General features: G+C 39.8%; 1 protein-coding gene across 1 annotated transcript in view; it reads right to left on the bottom strand.

Annotated features, from left to right (window-relative positions):
* WWC2 (WW and C2 domain containing 2) overlaps nt 1–18,264 on the bottom strand; it is a 323,966-nt gene that overhangs the window by 99,525 nt on the left and 206,177 nt on the right. Inside the window, exons 5-7 of the mRNA XM_006834501.1 lie at nt 12,915–12,994; nt 5,193–5,322; nt 466–612 (exon numbers count right to left, since the gene is read on the bottom strand). Coding sequence (XP_006834564.1) covers nt 466–612; nt 5,193–5,322; nt 12,915–12,994 — 357 coding nt within the window. The remainder of the gene's footprint in view (nt 1–465; nt 613–5,192; nt 5,323–12,914; nt 12,995–18,264) is intronic.

The raw sequence follows: 18,264 nt of genomic DNA, 5'->3' as shown, positions 1-18,264 counted from the left end.
AAAAATAATTGAGAACCTATTTAAAAAGTAAGTACCTGCTAATAACTTCCCAAAGGGGAGAACATAAAATAGCAATAATAGCTCAGCCACCTTAAATATTTTTGAGTGTCAGGTATAAATCATAAATTAAACATTTTAATATACTCCAGATTAAGGAAAACTAGCTTTCTTGTTTATTTCCAGGACTCTAAGCATTAGAGTTCATGTTTTTCTAGAGTTTCAGTAGTGTTCCTGAATATATACAGATGAGAAACTTAGAACAAAGCTAATCATATGGAGAAATCCAGATATACTTGGCACCTAGACAGAAAAGATAAGGCTATGATTTTTTAAACCAATCTTATAAGTATGAAACACTGAATGCACACAGCAGAAATCTAAACCTGCTTCACTTTGCCTTCCATACTGTAATCGAAGCCCTGCAAGGGCAGCGCTGAGGCCAACCCTCCCACACATGTAACTTACATCTCCGGAAATGCTCGTTTGTGACCCAGCATCAAGGGTCTGTCTGGAGAGAGACAAATGAGAGTTCACAGGACTGGATCTTAAGTCTGGCTCAGATCTGCCAATGCTCTGATCCAAATGAAACCGCTCCTGCAGCTTAGCAAGACTCTGTTCAGGAAATACACAGTATTTCATAAAGCCAGGTAAAATAATGTTACAAGTGATTACGTCAATAGCTAAATAAATAAATAATTTGAATAGGCACTTATCACTTTAAATTATTGAAAATCAAAACTAGAAAACAAGGGTAGACTATAATTTGCTCATGCTCACTTGGACACCCTATTAAATGAGTTACCTCACCTTTCTAAAGAATACATTTTCCCATAAACAATGGTTTCTTTGTATTTAATACAGGAATTTCTTATTTTTTTAAATATAAAGAAATATATTTTTAATATTTTTAATAAAATATAAAAATATAAACAAATCTCTATGTTAATAAGAACCACTGCTTATGCAATAAACATTACAGAAACACAAAACACCTACCTATGCACATAATTTCCTATTAGATATAGCAAGGAAACATCCTTGCTTGTTAAAAAGAGTTCTAAAAATTATACCATTTTATAGCTGGACAGCACCCAAGAGATTACGTAGTCCACATTAATGCTAGAGATGAGAAAACTGAGGCCCAGAAGTCAAGGTGGAAATGGGCATAGGCCCCACAATGAGTTTCCTGTATCTTTACTGCCTGACACTGTTCGTTGTGGCATGCTTGCCCTGGTAAAGGAAAGGGTCAAAAGATAGTGTGCCTACTGTGTGCACCAGGGTTTAATAGATTGAGCTTTGTAGAGGAAGGATGTGAAGAGGTGAAGTATTAACAAAGAAAATTTTTTCTAAATTGCTAAAAAAAACAACCCACACAATGATACTAACTAAAAATAATAAGAAACCATTCATTGTCAACTTTAAGAAGAACCAGGATTAAATCCTGATATTTGAAATTTTCGTGATGTGGAATTAAAAAATATAAGAACTGATGCTTGCTTTTGACATCTATATCTTCTTCCAAAGGAATATTTATACAAAATGTATAAGCAAAAGGGATAAAGACAATTTCTAACAGCCCTAGGAATGGCCACACCTAATGACATGTTATCAAAAAGAACAAAGAAAACTTTTCGTCACCTTGGGCAAGTCTTTTCTATTTTCTCATTTGTAAAGTGAGACGGTTGGACTACATTAGTGCTTTTCAAACCTTTATGAGGTTCAGAACTGTCTAAGTTGGGGCATTCCCACCTGGAATGACATGCAGACCAACCCAGATCTGCTGGAAGAATAGAAGATTCTTACTGAAAGAAAGACTTGAAGGAAAAAAGCGGACTGTTAGGCTGTTTGAATATCAAGCAAGTTGTTTGCTTTGGAGGCATCAAGGAAAGAAAAGTCAGCCACTTCTAGGGCTGAAATTCAAAGAGAACCCATGAGCAGTCTAGTATACTCGATGGTGACCATCTGGGTCTACTTGTGAGTGTAAGTAGGGGAAATGCAGCAATGAAGATATGGATTGAGTTTGGCCATGTTCTATTGGCACGTGTTGACCTTCAGATGAGAGAGAGAAGAGGAAGGGGGTTGGCTGGTCTGAAGTTCAGGAAGATATGTGAGCTCCTGAGCCCATGGGTACTGACCTAGCCCCTGGAGGCTGTGGCGGCCAGCTGGTCTGATGTGCAGGGAGGTATGTGTGAACTCCCAAACTTGCTAGTACCCATTTGACCTAGCTCCGGTGGCTAGCTAACAGAACTAGAACTGAGGAAGATAAACATGTTTGCTATTGAGAATAAATTCAAATTGCTAAAATTTGACAAACCAGACTTTTGCCTATCAGTGCAGTGACTCAAAATTCCAACCGGAATGGAAGAAGGATTCTTCATATCAAGGAACAAACTTGCTTCCTCAGAGTACTAGGTTGATAGGGACAAGAAACTTAGATACCGGCCATCAACAAGGGGAGATGGGGAGTGGGAGACAACTACAAAGGCACAGAGTGGCTGGTCTACAAGCTTTCATGAGTGTGCTGAGTTTCAGAATGAGGGGGTAAGGTAGACTCCCCACTGAACAGTTTCTGTCTTTCCCAGATGGAGCTGGTGAAAGGGAATGTGGGTGACAGTGATGGGAGTTTATGACTCAGTTGTAACTGTTAGCAGGATTAATTGTAATTGTCACAACCGTAATTATAAAAGATGTGTAACTAAAAGGGAGGAGTAGTAAATCTTTCATTTCTGGAACTGACTATCCCAAGACCATCAAGAAGGGAGAGCATGAATGAAGCGTGAGATCTCTACCTAGAAAAGCACTGAGAGCAAAGCTGTTGGCTGTGTGCCTGCATACAGGAGGTTGGCTGACAGAATGTGTCCCTTGAACATTTAAACGAGTATGTTTTGTAAGTGCACATCAAATTTTTTTTGCCTTGTTCATTATGAAATATAAGATGTAAATGGGGAGCCACAGGGAGGTAGTGGGATAAATGTTTTTGCTGGGAGGGGACTATAATCATGAAGAGGAAACAAGCTGCATGGTTTACTGAATGCAGAACTGATGATCTTGTCTGGAAACCTTCACCCACTTCTTCACAGTAAAAAGTTAAGAAAAATTTTAAAAACAGCAAAAGTGCCACAAATATTATAGAATTATGAAAATGCAGACATATATATTATGGAAGGACAATATCATGGAGAATAATAATTACTCAAGATTTTTTTTTTAAGTATAAAATTAAAAAACAACACCTTTATTTGGTGGCAATGCACTAAAGCAATATAGTGTATTGTGACTGGTATGCTTTTGAATGAACTAGAAGAGCCTAGAAAATAAGATCACATCACTTAATTGTTAAGAGAAGGGTATTTTTGTAAAACTTATTTTAATTATATGTATGTGTTCTATAGGCAGACACGTTTGTGTGTTACTAGGTTTTGATGTAAATGTATTTCTTATTGTGGGTTGTGGAGTCCTGGTATGGTGCTGTAGGATAAGCACTAGACTGCTAAATGCAAACTCTGTGGTTCAAACCCACCAGCTGCTCCTTGGGAACCCTATAGAGGGTCACTAAAGCATCACAATTGACTCGAAGGCACATAACAATACAGCACTGTAGGTTGTGGTCAAAGAGGTTTGACAGTCAGAGAAAATAGATTGTCTCTTTCAGCTTTATTATCTATGTCTGTAGCTACTAACTATTCTATAGACTTTAATAATTGACAAAGACTCTACTCTTACAATTTATTCTAGCCTAAACATGTATCTGAAGTTTACATGGAAGAATCAAAGGTGAAGTAAATCTGCTGAATTCTATGTAAATTTGTTCAAGTTTCACTAAGGGTTTTTTTAAAAGGTCCTTTTATGAACATTTCAGGAATTATTGCTATAATCTGCAAGACTGTTATAGAACAAAACCAAAATACATACAAGTAAAATCACATATTCTGGATTGAGGCTGCCTGGATTTGAACTCCAGTCCTGACAACTTTTTTATTTTAAGCAAGTTATTTAACAACTTTGTGCTGTAATTTCCCTGTCTGTACACTGAAGACAATCACAGCTCTCCCTTTAGGGTTGCTGTGAGGACTAGATTATTTATGGCACAAAGTAAGTACTTACAGTATTTGCTGTTATTATTGCGGTCGGTTCTATTCGATCTCTTCTTATAAGGTTCAAGAATATTTATCTACATTCCATTAGCATTTGAAACTGACAGGAAGTAAGTGACTATGGTACTTAAATGCAGAGGTTCTATTAAGAACATTTCCCCAAGATGTAAACGGAATCTTTACTTAGCCAGGTTGTTATTGTTACTGCCATTGAGTCAGTTCTGACTCACAGCAACCCTGTGTAGGGTTTCCTAGGAGCAGCTGGTGGGTTTGAATTGCCAACCTTGTGGTTCACAGTCTAGTGCTGACTCTACAAAATCAACTTTATGTGAAATTCAAAAATTTTAAATTGAGGTTTGCAATAAACATGGGGTGAAGGGAAAAAAGATGAGATATACCCTTTAAAAAACAAAACAACTTAACAAAAGGGATAAAAGGTATACTTACTTAAAATGCAGAGAATACTGATTTCTGAATGACTGTTTAGTTTGTTTACTACACATAATATTGGGTCATGTGAAGCTAAGAATCTGGAGTTGAGAACTGTACAGGTACAGGCAAGCAAGGGGCCTACTGCCATTTCCTAAAGTAATTACGTAGGTGATCCTCAGGTACGAGAACCTTCCCACCCGGCCCCTAGCTAGCAACCAGAATCACCTGGGATAGAGAAGCATTTCTAAGCACCTCATCTAACCTGACTACTCTCCTCTAGGCATAGCTTCTGCCCCACTTATGGTGGTTAACATGTCATTCCTGCACTCTGGGTGGAGAGTCACTACTGCTTTAGGTAACTCTGCTCATCTATATTCCACATGAAGTTTGCAGGATGCACCAGTATGCTTATCTCCTTACACCACCCACTGTCTTGAAGGATATCCAAGTCATGCAGAATCAGTCTTGGAACCAATCTATTCTCTTCCCAGGTAGAGAGGCTGGTTTATTCCTTTGGCATCCTCATGGTAGAGTCAAATTCAGTACCAACGGGGGGAGTGTGAGAAAGGGCCATCCAAACTCTGAAGGAGGACTTCTGCCTCAACGAAAACTTCTGTGGACCCAGGAGGTAGTTGGCTTGTCTAAACAAAATGTTCTGTAACATACCTGCATCAGATCTTGTTTTTCTTTTTCTCCTGAGCTGATAGCCTTTCTGATAGATTTCAGTTCAGTCAGGATGGCTTTGGCTTCACTAAGTTCATACCCGCTGTGGCCTCCAGACATTTTTTTATCAATTCTGTTAAAAAAAAAAAAAAAAAAAAATGACAGAGTACAAGTTAAAATGGAGGTAGTAATTGGGTTTTGGATTGGCCAACTAAGGCCAATTATTGTGCCACTGCAGGATAAAGCACTGGATCAAAAGATTGGTTTGAACACAAGGTCAGTGGTTCAACCTCACCAGCCACTCCTTGGAAACCCTATGCAGGGTCGCTTTGAGTAGGAACTGACTCAACGGTACTTAAGAACAACAACAACACTCACATACCTATGTCACCCTTTCAAGCTCATGAATTTTCTTCTAATCACTTCTAGCCAAGATACCCCCAATCCCCACATCATACCATTGTTATTGTTGTTAGGTGCCATCAAGTTGGTTCAGACTCAGAGATCTTGGAAGCACAACAGAACGAAACATTGCCGGTCCTGCACAAACCTCACAATTGTTGCTATGTTGAACCTACTGCTGTTGTCACTGTTTCAATCCCTCTCGTTAGGGGTCTCCCTCTTTTTTCTCACTGACCCTCCCTCTACCTTACCAAGCATCAGGTCCTTCTTCGGGGGGGCTGGTCCCTATTGAAAACATGTCCAAAGTATGAGAGATGAAGTCTGGCCACTTGGGCTTCTAAGGAGTGTTCTGGTTGTACCTCTTCCAACACAGGTACCCATTTCTAACTATTCTTACTTTCAAACTGAAATAAACACATCTTCATAACATGTTGATCCTGATCTTCATTCAGAGTAAGGTAAAGGATTTGTTGTTGTTAAGTGCCACTGAGTCAGTTTATGGTAAAGGACAGCAGGACAGAAATGCCAATGAACTGTCCAGCTGCAAGAATCACAGGATTCATCATTGCGGCCTCATTTTACATGTCCTAATGTTTTGCAGGGGTCCTGGTGTGGCGCTGTGGGTTAATTTGGCAGCCTGCAAAGCTGTTTGAACTTCAAGGTTGGCGGTTCAAGCTCACCAGCTGCTCCTCAGAAACCCTATACAGGGTCACTATGGGTTAGGACTCACTCGACTGCACTTAATAACAAAACAACACAATGTTTTGCAGAGCGTAGTCCAATGCCTGCAGCTTGGTAGACCATTAGCACATGGCTGCAACTGTTATTTATACCTGTGAGTATTCTATGATATCTATATTGTGTGTTTAGTTTAATTATCTTTAAAGGTACAAAAATGCATTTATTCTATGTCTATGAAAGTTATGAACTGAAATAAAATTGTTTGCCTTGCTGAATGTGTTCACATTTAGAAATAAAGCAAAAAGGGAGATGTGTTCATTTTTCAACTAATGTTGAATCAAGAACTTTTCAATGAGCTAAATAAGTATGGCTGTGGATCTGCCTATCAAACATCTTCACAGTTCAGAGCATCACCTAATGCCAGAGAATTTCATGTAACTTAAGTCTTTGTGTTTGAAGGGCTCAACCAAATAACCTAATTCTTTTTTTTAAATGGCCTAACAGTTTCTTTACTGGCACTTTCCACAGGCACTCAGTTGTCCAAGATAAATTATAGATACAACTTGAGTTATACCCTTGTCCTCTCAGCCAACAACTCTATACATGTTTTCTGATATTCTTAGTCTTATGTACAAATTAAATCAGAGAAAGCTAGTTCTGGACTCACTGGGTTTGAAATAATTAATAATTTATATTTAACTTCAGATATAAAAGCTGTAATCTGAAAAAAAAAATCACCTTAATCACTCTTCCAAAGATTACTCAAACAAGTGGTTTATAAATAACGTATTTCCCCATGTACATTTTTATTAAATATTTTAAACTGCTAAGGAAACAATTAAAGCCTTAAAGAACCTAAAAAAATTAAACAACTTCTCATTAGGTCTTTTGAAACTAAAGCACAACCAGTGAATAACACACACAATTTAAGGCAGGTCCTAAACAGTTAGAAGAGACCTCAGAAACCTCCCAGTCATACTTCTTCCAATTAAAGAACCTGAGGACTGGAAGCTTGTGCAAGACAGTCCCTAAATTGCACAAATGCATGCTATATGGCTTGGGGCTCTTAAGACTATTACATTTAAAATATTAGATTAGAACAATGGAAGTACTTTGAATATTAGTTAATTCCATTTACTTGGCAGGGGATTTTATCAATTGAAATGTTTGGCTCCTATAAGCATTATAACTACCAACACAGATATGGCAAAAATCTTATTATAATAAAACAAATGCAGGTTTCAAATACAAGGAGCCTTGGTGGTATCAAATACAGCATTCTGACATTTTCAAATGCAGTGTTTTCTAACTGAAAAAAAGTCTGTGAGATTTCAGAAAAGAGCTAGTAATATAGGATAGTTCAAACTATGCCACAGTGCATCTCTACAGTGCAAGTAATTTCTACTTGCATAACATAAAATCTTCAAACTTCATGGTAAACCAAATCTGCAATTCATAAATAAACCTTAACATTTAAAAATAAAAGCAAGGCCCGGAGGTCAATTTTCAGCCAAGCAACAGAAACGTCCATTGTTGCTGTTGCGTCGGTTCTGACTCATAGTGACTCTCCATAACGTTTCCGAGGAGCAGCTGGTAGGTTTCAACTGCCCTGCTGTCCAGTGCTTACCCTACAGTGTCACACCAGGACTCTAGAAATGTCTGTGAGGGGAACAACAACACTAGTGAGGTACTATAGAAAGGTTAGAGGATCAAAGGGACAAAGTTCAGAAGGGCTTGGAAAGAAGCAGGAATGGAAGAAAAAACACAGGGAGGAACCAGGATCAGCGATGTAACATTGAAGGAGTGCAATCACTGAAATGGAATGAAGTGTGCATGATGGGTTGAATTGTAAATTCACAGTAAAAAGTTTAAAAGAAATTAAAATGGAATCAAAGGAGGAAAATTATGAATAAAGCCCAAACTGATTTAAAAGACCAGCCTGGAATGGTCTGATAGTGACTGGAGGAACCCCCCCAAGACTTACTCCCTTAAAAGATACCCTTTTAACCTAGGACTAAAGCCACTCCCTGAGGTTACTTGTATGCTAAATAACAGTGTCTTATAAAATAAATAATACCATGAGGAATGTGCTCCTTAGAACAATCAACTGTATGAGACCAAATGGGCACCATTTGCCCAAAAGCAAAGCTGAGAAGGCAAGCATGGGCAGGGAAACTGGAGGGATGGAAACAGGGAAGAGGGAAATAGAAATGGGCAGAGTTCTGACAAATAAGCTGTTGAATGGAAAGCTCATTGGCTGTATGCACTTTTTCCTAGAACACAATGCAATGTTCAAATACTATGTATTTTAAAATGTTAAACAAAGTCATAGCAAAATGAGTTCAAATTGCTCATTTAAATTTCAGAGAGCTCTAAAACTAGATGAAACCGTCTTTTAGATCCACTGTCTGATAGAATGCCAAGTATGACCAATAAGCAATCTCATCAGTATTCACACCATGGAACCCTGTTTGATCTTGCTTTCCTTTTCCCCTGTCTTCTCTGAACCTCTCTCCTTTACCTTACCTTACTGGTCATGCTTTCCCTCCACCTGTTTTCTCCTTCTTCAATATGAGTATTATTTGCTTATTTAAAACAAAGCACTGTTTTATGGTCTTCATTCCAAAAGCACCAAGTTGAACATTTATTTTCTATCTTAGAAAAAAAAAAAAATTTGGCTCACATGTGCCCTATAAGTAATTTTTGTCCCTGTATCTTACGGTTGTTAAGTGCCACCAAGTAAGTGCCAACTCACAGCAAACCTCTATATGGTTTCCAAGGATTGATTGGTGCATTTTAACTGCTGACCTTACAGTTAACAGTCTACTGCTTATCCTACTGCACCATACCAGCACTGCCCCTGTATTTTATAGTCTCTTCCAAAAAACAAAAGATTATCATCTATCTGCCTGCTTTTTTCATAAAAATGTGAACACCCACCTCCAGATACTCATACATGTTTTTGGTTTAATCTGTATATATGCTTTTGGTTTAATCAGGTGTTTCATTACCAAGGTTTTCCAGTTTTGACTGCACACTAGAGGACAGAGGATGGCATGTGGAAGTACACATATTCCTGGTGGTAGCGTAGTGGTTACGAATCGGGCTGTGAACCTCCGGGTCAGCAGTTCGAAACTACCAGCTGTTCCGCGGGAGAAAGATGAGGCTTTCTGCTCCCGTAAAGATTTACAGCCTCGGAAACCCTGTACAGGGTCTCTATGAGTCGGAAGCGACTCCACAGCTCATAATAACAACATGTATGCATAACTACCCTGCCACTGAGACTCAAGCAAAATTGGAGGCTAGGGGCTGAAATGAATCACCATAGAGAAGAAACTACATGCATTTACAGCATAAAGCGACTATACGTACTGGGTAGATTGAAAGCCTGAGTTTAAATGTCATTATGATTCCTTATTCAACAAAATATTCCATTTCATTGTGAGTTAAGTTTAAAAAAAAAAAAAAAAAAAGGCTGCAGTGGTGTTCTATTTAAATCTTTTCCTGAAATATATTTTCTCACAGCCACAAGTAAAAGTCCCTTTATAGTATCAGGAATGTGAATGCCTGAAAAGTTGGTCTCTGGGTTTCATCAATTATCATACAATGCTTTAGCAGTAAGGTAGTTCACATTTGAATGAAAACAGCTTTTATTTTGTCCATAGTTAAGATCAACAACAGAGGTCTCTGATGTTAGATTGCATATCTTTCTGCTCTAGGTTCAGGGGATTAGAATCATTCCAAGAGAATGCCTGACTTTCTACAACAAATCTCTATTGTTTTCTTGTGGAATGTTATTGACAGATTCTGAAACATGCCTTAGATTCCTCTAAAAATTGCCTGCAAGCAAACGGCTTGGAAACAATATAGCATTGTTACATCAATATTACAAAAACAGCAAGTCTGGCTAACCTTTAATCCCAGGTGGTGACATGAGTTATAATTTCATGTGACTTCAAAATGTTTAACATATGGTAAACATTTTATGGCATTTCAAAGTTAGCTTTCACTTCCCACCTCCACCACGTGCCATCCTTTATGTTGTTAGTAATAACACATTTATGCTGCTTTTGGTCTTCCCAGCTTTTTGGGAGCTCTGTTAAGGTTTTTTGTACATGACTCTACTTGAGAAATAGGAGCCCTGGTGGTATTGTTGTTGTTGTTAAATGCCGTCGAGTCAGTTCCGACCCATAGCAACCCTGGATAGGGCTGCAAATCTTTACGGGAGCAGAAAGCCTCATCTTTATCCTATGGAACTGCTGGTAGTTTCGAACTCCTGACCTTGAGGTTCGCAGCCTGACATGTAACCACTGTGCTACCAGAGCTCCTTTACAGTGGGCTGCTAATTGCAAAATTGGTCTAACTGCAAAGTCAGCAGCTCAAATCCACCAGTAACTCTGCAGGAGAAAGATGAGTCTTTCTGTTCCCGCAAAGATTTACAGCCTCAGAAACCCTATATAGAGAGAGTCATGATGACTCGGAACCAACTCGACTGTACACAGCAGCAGCTACTTGAGAACACTGGAGGTTTTCTTAAAATATATCTGGGTGGAGACAAGGAACAGGTTATTTTGTTAAGAGCTCTCCAGATTATTATTAATGCATTCAGATTTGAGAAACACTAGGCTGGAACCATCTGAAAAAATGTCAAGGTCATGCTTTCATGAGCTAAGCAGGCAAAAATGAAGATGGTCAAGCATAGTGCTCAGGTGTCCCAAGATACAATTCATCAACTAAACATCCAGAACAATCAATCAGCTTATATTCATCAGTACAGAGACAAAGATACAGAGGATCTTCTAAAGCAGGGGAGGGGAATGACCAACCCAAGGTCCATACAAGGCCTGCAAAATCATTTGGTCTTGGCCCTGCCAAGGCAACTGCAGCTCCAGCCATCACATTTGTCATTGTTATTGCTAAGTGCCCTCAAGTCAGCTCCGACCCACAGCCACCCTGTATAGGGCTTCTTAGGAGCAGCTGGTGAGCTTGAACTGCCGACCTTGCAGTTAGGGGTGAGCTAATTAAATGTCTGACCAACTATAACAGGCTAATTTTTAAGTTGATAATTTTGTATGGGCTGCGAATGATGTTAGAAATTTTGGCAGAAAAAAGGTTCCCCAACCCTGTTCTACAGGACAAATGCCTTGCTGTCTTAGATTGTCCCAAATTCCTAAAAGCAGAGGTCAGAAGAGGACTTCACAGGGAAAAGGAATAAAACTTGGTGGTGCTGTGGGTTAATGCGTCAGACTGCAAAGCCGTTTGAATTGCAAGGTCGGCAGTTCTAGCTCACCAGCTGCTCCTAAGAAGCCCTATACAGGGTGGCTGTGGGTCGGAGCTCTGGTAGCGTAGTGGTTACGAATCGGGCTGTGAACCTTAAGGTCAGCAGTTTGAAACTACCAGCTGCTCTGCGGGAGAAAGATGAGGCATTCTGCTCCCGTAAAGATTTACAGCCTCGGAAACCCTGTACAGGGTCGTTATGGGTCGGCACCGACTCGACGGCACTTAACAACAACAACAATGGGTTGGAACCGACTGGATGGCAATTAACAACAACAACAAAAACTTTCCACACTGGTGGTTCCTGAGACCAGCTTAGCATTCTTGAAGAGCTACTGAGGGAGACGAGAGGAAAAACATGAAACCGTTTGAACATGAAACCAATCAGGAAAATCCCTATAAATACTGCACTACACTTTGTAGCACAAGTCCTGTGCTGTGGAGGAGGGGAGTAGAAAGCCACTCTGCCTGCCTTTAAAGGGAGAAAAACTCTGCATCTCTCTGTGGTCAAGGGGCCTCCTTCGCATTAGGTCTCCAGTACGGTGAAGACTGTGGGCGTGACAAAGTCTTGGGTTCACCTCTGATATGTGGGTAGGACAGCCTCTGCAGCAGTGGCATCTGGGGGCCAGTAATGTGTCATTGTTGTTGTTAAGTGCTATCAAGTCGGTTCTGACCCATAGCTACCCTGTATAGGGTTTCCAAGGAGCGGCTGGTGAGCTTGAACCACCGAATTTGCGGTTCAGATTGACTCTGCAGTCCAGCGCATTGACTTGCAGTGCCACACCAGGGATATTCAGATCCTGCTACCCTTTGTCACTACACTTCCACTCAACCAGGCCCCGCCTAAAGCTATGCTAATGGCCCTATGACATCAGTGTTGAACTGAAAAGAACAGAAGGAACACAATTGAGAAGCATACTCAGCACCTTGGAAGACAGGCTGATGATCTGCTTCCAAAGGGTCATGGCCTTGAAAACCCTATGAAACCGTTCTACTCGGCAAATCTGAGGTCTCCAAGGATATGATGACAGGAATGGACCTGATGACAACAAACACCACTACCACCACCAATCATAGGTTAGCAGGTGCCTAAGAGACAAAGTTATGTTTTTCCACTTTGGTTTCAATGGATCTCGAATGACAAAAATTTCAGACCTTTTCCAAGTGTATAGATTTCCTCAAGCTTTTTTATTCATTGCTCGATTACGTTTTGCTTTTTAGTACACAACTATAGGCTTTTACTTTTGAACGGTTTTTTACTTCTCTGAGCAATCTCTTACGTAATCTGTACTTTTATTTTCTTTGGTTTTAGTTCAGAGGCTCTGAAGGATTTCTATAGTCAAATTTCAGTATCTTTATACTCACTGTTGTAGTGTTTCAAAGCCTTGTTCTTTATAGAGCAATTCTTGCTTCATCTGTGAGAGTTCTCTCTTCAGCTTTTTAACCTTTTGAGAGAAATCAACATAAATATAAGTGTAAACAAGCAACACAGCACTTTATTTTTAAAGATCATACATTAGCAAAACATGAAGCACATCAACAGAACATCCATTTAGGCAACATTCACTTCAGTGGTGTACATTGCTACCATCACTTTAACAGCAACCCTAATCACTGGACACCATTGTTCCTCCTCTTCCCCATCAACAGTCAGGGGCAGAGTCAAAGCTTCACAGCAAAGTGTTTCTAACTCGAACTGCACTCTTTTCCCTTCATCCACTATGTTCCAAGGTGCACTGGCCACCTGTTTCTCACCAGGTCAGGTTGGTAGGGTCTCCTTCAGCATGTGCAGCTCTTCCCCCCATACCGTCAGTGGCTCACTTCTATCACTTCACTTTCCAATTGGTGAGCCTATCCAAGTCACACCCTGTCCATTAGTGTGTTTTATTTAGTTCATAGTATTTTTCGACAGTAAAAATTACCTGTGTACTGTTTACTGTCTGTTAACTTGGGAAAGGGAAGTGTATTATACTAGTGATTCCTCATGCTTCTGGAACAGTACCATGCAAACAGAAGGTGATTAAATATTTATTGACTCTCCATTATGTGTCAAGTCCAAGGTCTAAAGTGTAATAAAATATGAGATGCTCACATGGATCTTATAGAACAATGGGGGTGCCAGATACTGAGCAAACGATCATCCAACTGAACAAATCTTATCAAATACCACAGGTACTATAAAGGAAAAGTTAAATATGCTTTGAGATAAAAAGGGGAACAAGATCTAATTCAGTCTCTCAAGGGGTTGGATAAAGCCTTTCTGAAGAAAAGACTTTTGAGTTGACAGAAAGGGCTAGTGGGGGTTCCCTTGATAGAAAGAGGTTTTGAAAAGGCAGAACTTGTACCAAAACCCAAAATGGGGAAGGGGCCAGTAACTCAGCAAATCTCTGGAATTTAACAAATGCTACTGTTGTGGTGCCTTAGGATATGCACTCGACTTCAGGGTTGGCAGTTCAAGCTCACCAGGCACTCCTCAGAAACCCTATACAGGGCCACTATGAATAGGAACTGACTTGATATCACTTAACAATAACAACAACACTGTTGCTGGAAGGACTCCTGGTGTGGTGCTGTAGGATCAGCACTGGACTGAGAAACACAAGGTTGGCAGTTCGAAACCTTGGAAACCCTATACAGAGTCATTATGAGTCAGAACCAACTTGTGGTTCTGACTCTTAACAACAACTGTGGCTGGCTAACAGGGACAACATGTGACATGAGATGGGACTGGAAAGAAGGGCTGGATCATACAGTCTTGGAGCCAAATTAAGGATTATTTTATTTTATTTTAAACTAAGAACAATGCGAAACAAGGGTGGGGGTAGTTGAAGAATGATTTCAGTCATGATTGTAACTTATCACTGTGATGTCTCTGCTGTGAACAGACCAGGTGATCTACTCCCTGGGTTGGGCTGTGGGCAGTGCTGTAGCCAACAGAGGCCACAGAAGGAAGATATTTTGGAAGCAGAGTCAGTACAGCTTAGCAATGGACTGAATACAGAGGGAGAGGAAAACAATGTGTCAACGACTATTTCAGAGTTTGAGCTTGCCAGCTGGGTGAATGAAGGCATTTTTTTTGAGAGTTGGGCTAGATTTGGGAGTAAAGATGAAGAATTTTCTTTTGGTCAGGTTATTTTTGAGATACTTGTGAGGCTTCAGTGAGAGCGTGGTAGCTCTAAAAGATAAGCATTGTACTACAAAGCCCAAGGCCACGGTTTGAAACCACCAGTCACTTTGTAAGAGAAAGATGAGGCTTTCCGCTCCCGCAAAGATTTAAAGCCTCAGAAACCCTGTACAGGGTTTGTTATGAGTCAGAACCAACTTGACGACACTTAACAACAACAAATGCAGCTTCAAAGACAAGTAGAATATGTAGGCTTTCAATTTAGAAGACATGTCTTAACTAGAGATAGGAAATTGAGTCACTGACATAAAGATGATATTTAGATTCATGAGAATATCACCTACTTAGAGTGTGAAGATGCCCTGGCAGCATAGTGGGTGCATGTTGGACTGCTAACCACAAGGTCAGCAGCTTGAATCCATCAGCCACTCCTTGGGAGAAAGAGGAGACTTTCTGCTCCCATGAAGATTTACAGCCTCAGAACCCCTATACAGGGCTCACCATGAGTTGGAACCGAATTGACTTGATGGTATAAAGCAACAGCAGCAGAAATAACACAGGGAGTGTGATGCTGTGGATTATACCTTAGGCTGCTAACCACAAGTTTGGTGGTTTGAACCCACCTGTTGCTCCATGGAAGAAAGATCAGGCTGTTTCCATACAGATTTACAGTCTCAGGAATCCTACATAGGGTAACTGTGAATCAGAACTCACTCAAGGGCAGTGGGTTTGGTTTTCTGTTTTTGTTTAATAGAGAATTTTGTTTTCATGAAAAATGTGCAGGAACAAGCCTAGGGCACCTTTTAAATTCAGAAGTCTAGGAAAGGACGAGACAAACAGACTATGAAGTGGTGGTGAGAGAAACTCCCCTCCAAAAAACAAAACTAGTTGCTATCCAGTCAATTCCAATGCATGCCAACCCTGTATATTTCAGACTAGAGCTGCGAGCTGCGCTCCACAGGCTTTTCAGGGCAGATCACAAGCCCATTTGTATGAGGTGGCTCTGGATAGATTCAATCTGCCAAATTTACAGTTAGTAGCCTAGCATTTAACCACTGTACTACTTAGGGACCTCTATGGTAAGAGAAATTGTTAAGAAAAAAAGACTGAAAGAAAACTCAAGGAGAAGACTAGGCACTATGAGGACAAGAGCTGAGTAATACTTGTGTATATACCTGTTAAGGCACAGTGCACTTTGGATAAAGTTGTTGTTGCTAAGTGCTGTTGAGCTGGATCTGACTCATAGTGATCCTGGATAGCATTTCTGAGAAGCGGCTGGTGAGTTTGAACCTCCAACCTTGTGGTTAAAACCAACCTTGCAGTCCAGTTCTTATCCTATGGTGCCATATCAGGATTCTAATCTGTTGGATTATATGAATGTTTAGCAGTTTGTGCCCTCAGACTTTTATACTTCATTAGAGGAAATAAAAATTATGTTGCAATGCCCCATGTATAAGTACAAAGTCATAAACAAAATGCCATTGGAATGCACAGGAAAAAAGGATTATTTATGATTTAGAGAATAGGGCAAATCTCTGATTCCCAAACCATGAGTAGGAAGAGAGGAAACTGAATTGGATTTTGAAGGTGCTTTAATATTAATGGAAAGAAATGAGCTCTTTAATGGCGTATCATAGCGCCATTTCAGTTTTAGCATTAGACTATTATCATGTCAAAAGAGCCATCAGTAATCAATAGCTCATTCCATGTGTACTTCTATGTCTGACAGCACTTGAGAGTGCTTGTTGCCAAAAAAGACAGCAACACTTTTATTTAAAAAAACTGAATCCAAAAATCAATAGCCACTCAAATAGCGGGAGTGAAAGCTGTCTTCACCTTTGAGAACACAGTTGGTAAAAACACAGGTGATACTGAGCCCTCTCAGAACAATTGAACAGAAGTCCCTAGTATGTCTCATTGATATAAAATAGCATTCCACTTATAAAGATTTGGATTGTGAAAATGGACCAAGTGAAATTTTTTCCAGAATTATCATCTAACAATAATCTGAAATTCCGTTTTGATATGACATACTCTCCTGTCTAGGTGATGTGAATGAGACTGTATTGTATGCTGGGGGGTTGGGGGGGTGGGAATGCCATAAGCAGCTGACCTGTGCTTATTTTTCATCCACATTTAAAGTCGGCTGTAACCTAATGTTTTCATTTTGCTTGTCAGTCTTAATAGATTACGTGAATGATTACCAGTTCCCCAAATCAATGATGCACTGTGTTTTTTAGAATATGATAGAGTTCTTTCACATTAGACTGACACAGAAAAACATATAATATTCAATTGTTTGGGGTTTTAAGAGTACAGGTTTAATTACTGTACTGTAGTTCAACTCTTAGAATCATTTGACAACACTCATTAGTTATAGTGGATCACTGTTCTTATTCTTCTATTCCTCACTCCCCTAAATGTAGAGAACAGTGTTGATAGAGAACAGCTAGAACATTAAACTAATGGTGCTGTAGGATCAGTACTGGATTGCAAACCACAAGGTCAGCAGTTCAAAACCTACCAGTTGCTTCTTGGAAACCCTATACAAGGTGGCTATGAGTCGGAACTGACTTGACAGCACTTCACAACAACAAACAACTTTATTTCAAGGTAGATTCTATTGTTGTTGTTGTTGTTAAATGTCGTCAAATCGGTTCCGACCCACAGACACCCTGTACAGAGTTTCCAAGGAATGGCTGGTGAGTTTCAACTGCTGACCTTGCAGTTCAAACTGAATTTGCAGTCCAGAGCATTAACCCACAGTACCACATCAGGACTCTAACAATTATGAGAGCTAAAATTCATGAGTACTTTATATGTTCCAGACATTGTGCTAAGTATTTTGTTGTTCTTGTTGTGAAGTACCACAGAGTCGGTTTTAAGTCATATTGACCCTGTATAGGGTTTCCAGGGAACAAATGGTGGGTTTGAACTGCTGACCTGACAGAAGCAGTTTTCATTTGCTTTCTGTAAGTAAGAACTCCAAGACCTAATATAAAGTGACCTGCTTTATGCTGCTACTAACCAGCTGCTCCTTGGAAACCCTATACAGGGTTGTTATGAGTCAAAACCGACTCAACAGCACCTAACAACAACAACAAGGTCAAGGTCCCAGTAGAATTTGTTTGATAACTACTACAATTTTCAAAGTTTTAATTATTGAGGAAAGAAAAGATATGTATGAACAAAGAAAATTAAGATCTGTTGCAAAACAGCCAAAATACAATCTACGTCTTTTATTCTACCTTAAAGCTAAAGGTCTCCATTATTCCTATGTTGTTGTTGATATTGTTAGTGCCTTTGAGTCGGCTCTGACTCATAGTGACCCTGCATAGAGTTTCCAGGGAGCAGCTGGTGAGTATGAAATAATGACCTTGCAGTTCAAACTGATCTTATCCCTAAGGATAAGCCTCCACATCAGGACTCCATTATTCCTAAACCACACCTGAATTGAATACATCAACAGCCCCATAAGCCCCGGTGCTGGTAGAGGTTGTGGGTAACCCCTGTATACAGTTTCTGAGGTTGTAAATCCTTACCAGAGGGGATACCTTCATCTTTTCTTCTGCAGTAAGGCTGTTAGATTTG

This window comes from Chrysochloris asiatica, unplaced genomic scaffold (genome assembly GCF_000296735.1).
Source record: "Chrysochloris asiatica unplaced genomic scaffold, ChrAsi1.0 scaffold00011, whole genome shotgun sequence".
NCBI classification, from domain to species: domain Eukaryota; kingdom Metazoa; phylum Chordata; class Mammalia; order Afrosoricida; family Chrysochloridae; genus Chrysochloris; species Chrysochloris asiatica.
This window is presented reverse-complemented; position numbering and strand designations above follow the sequence as displayed.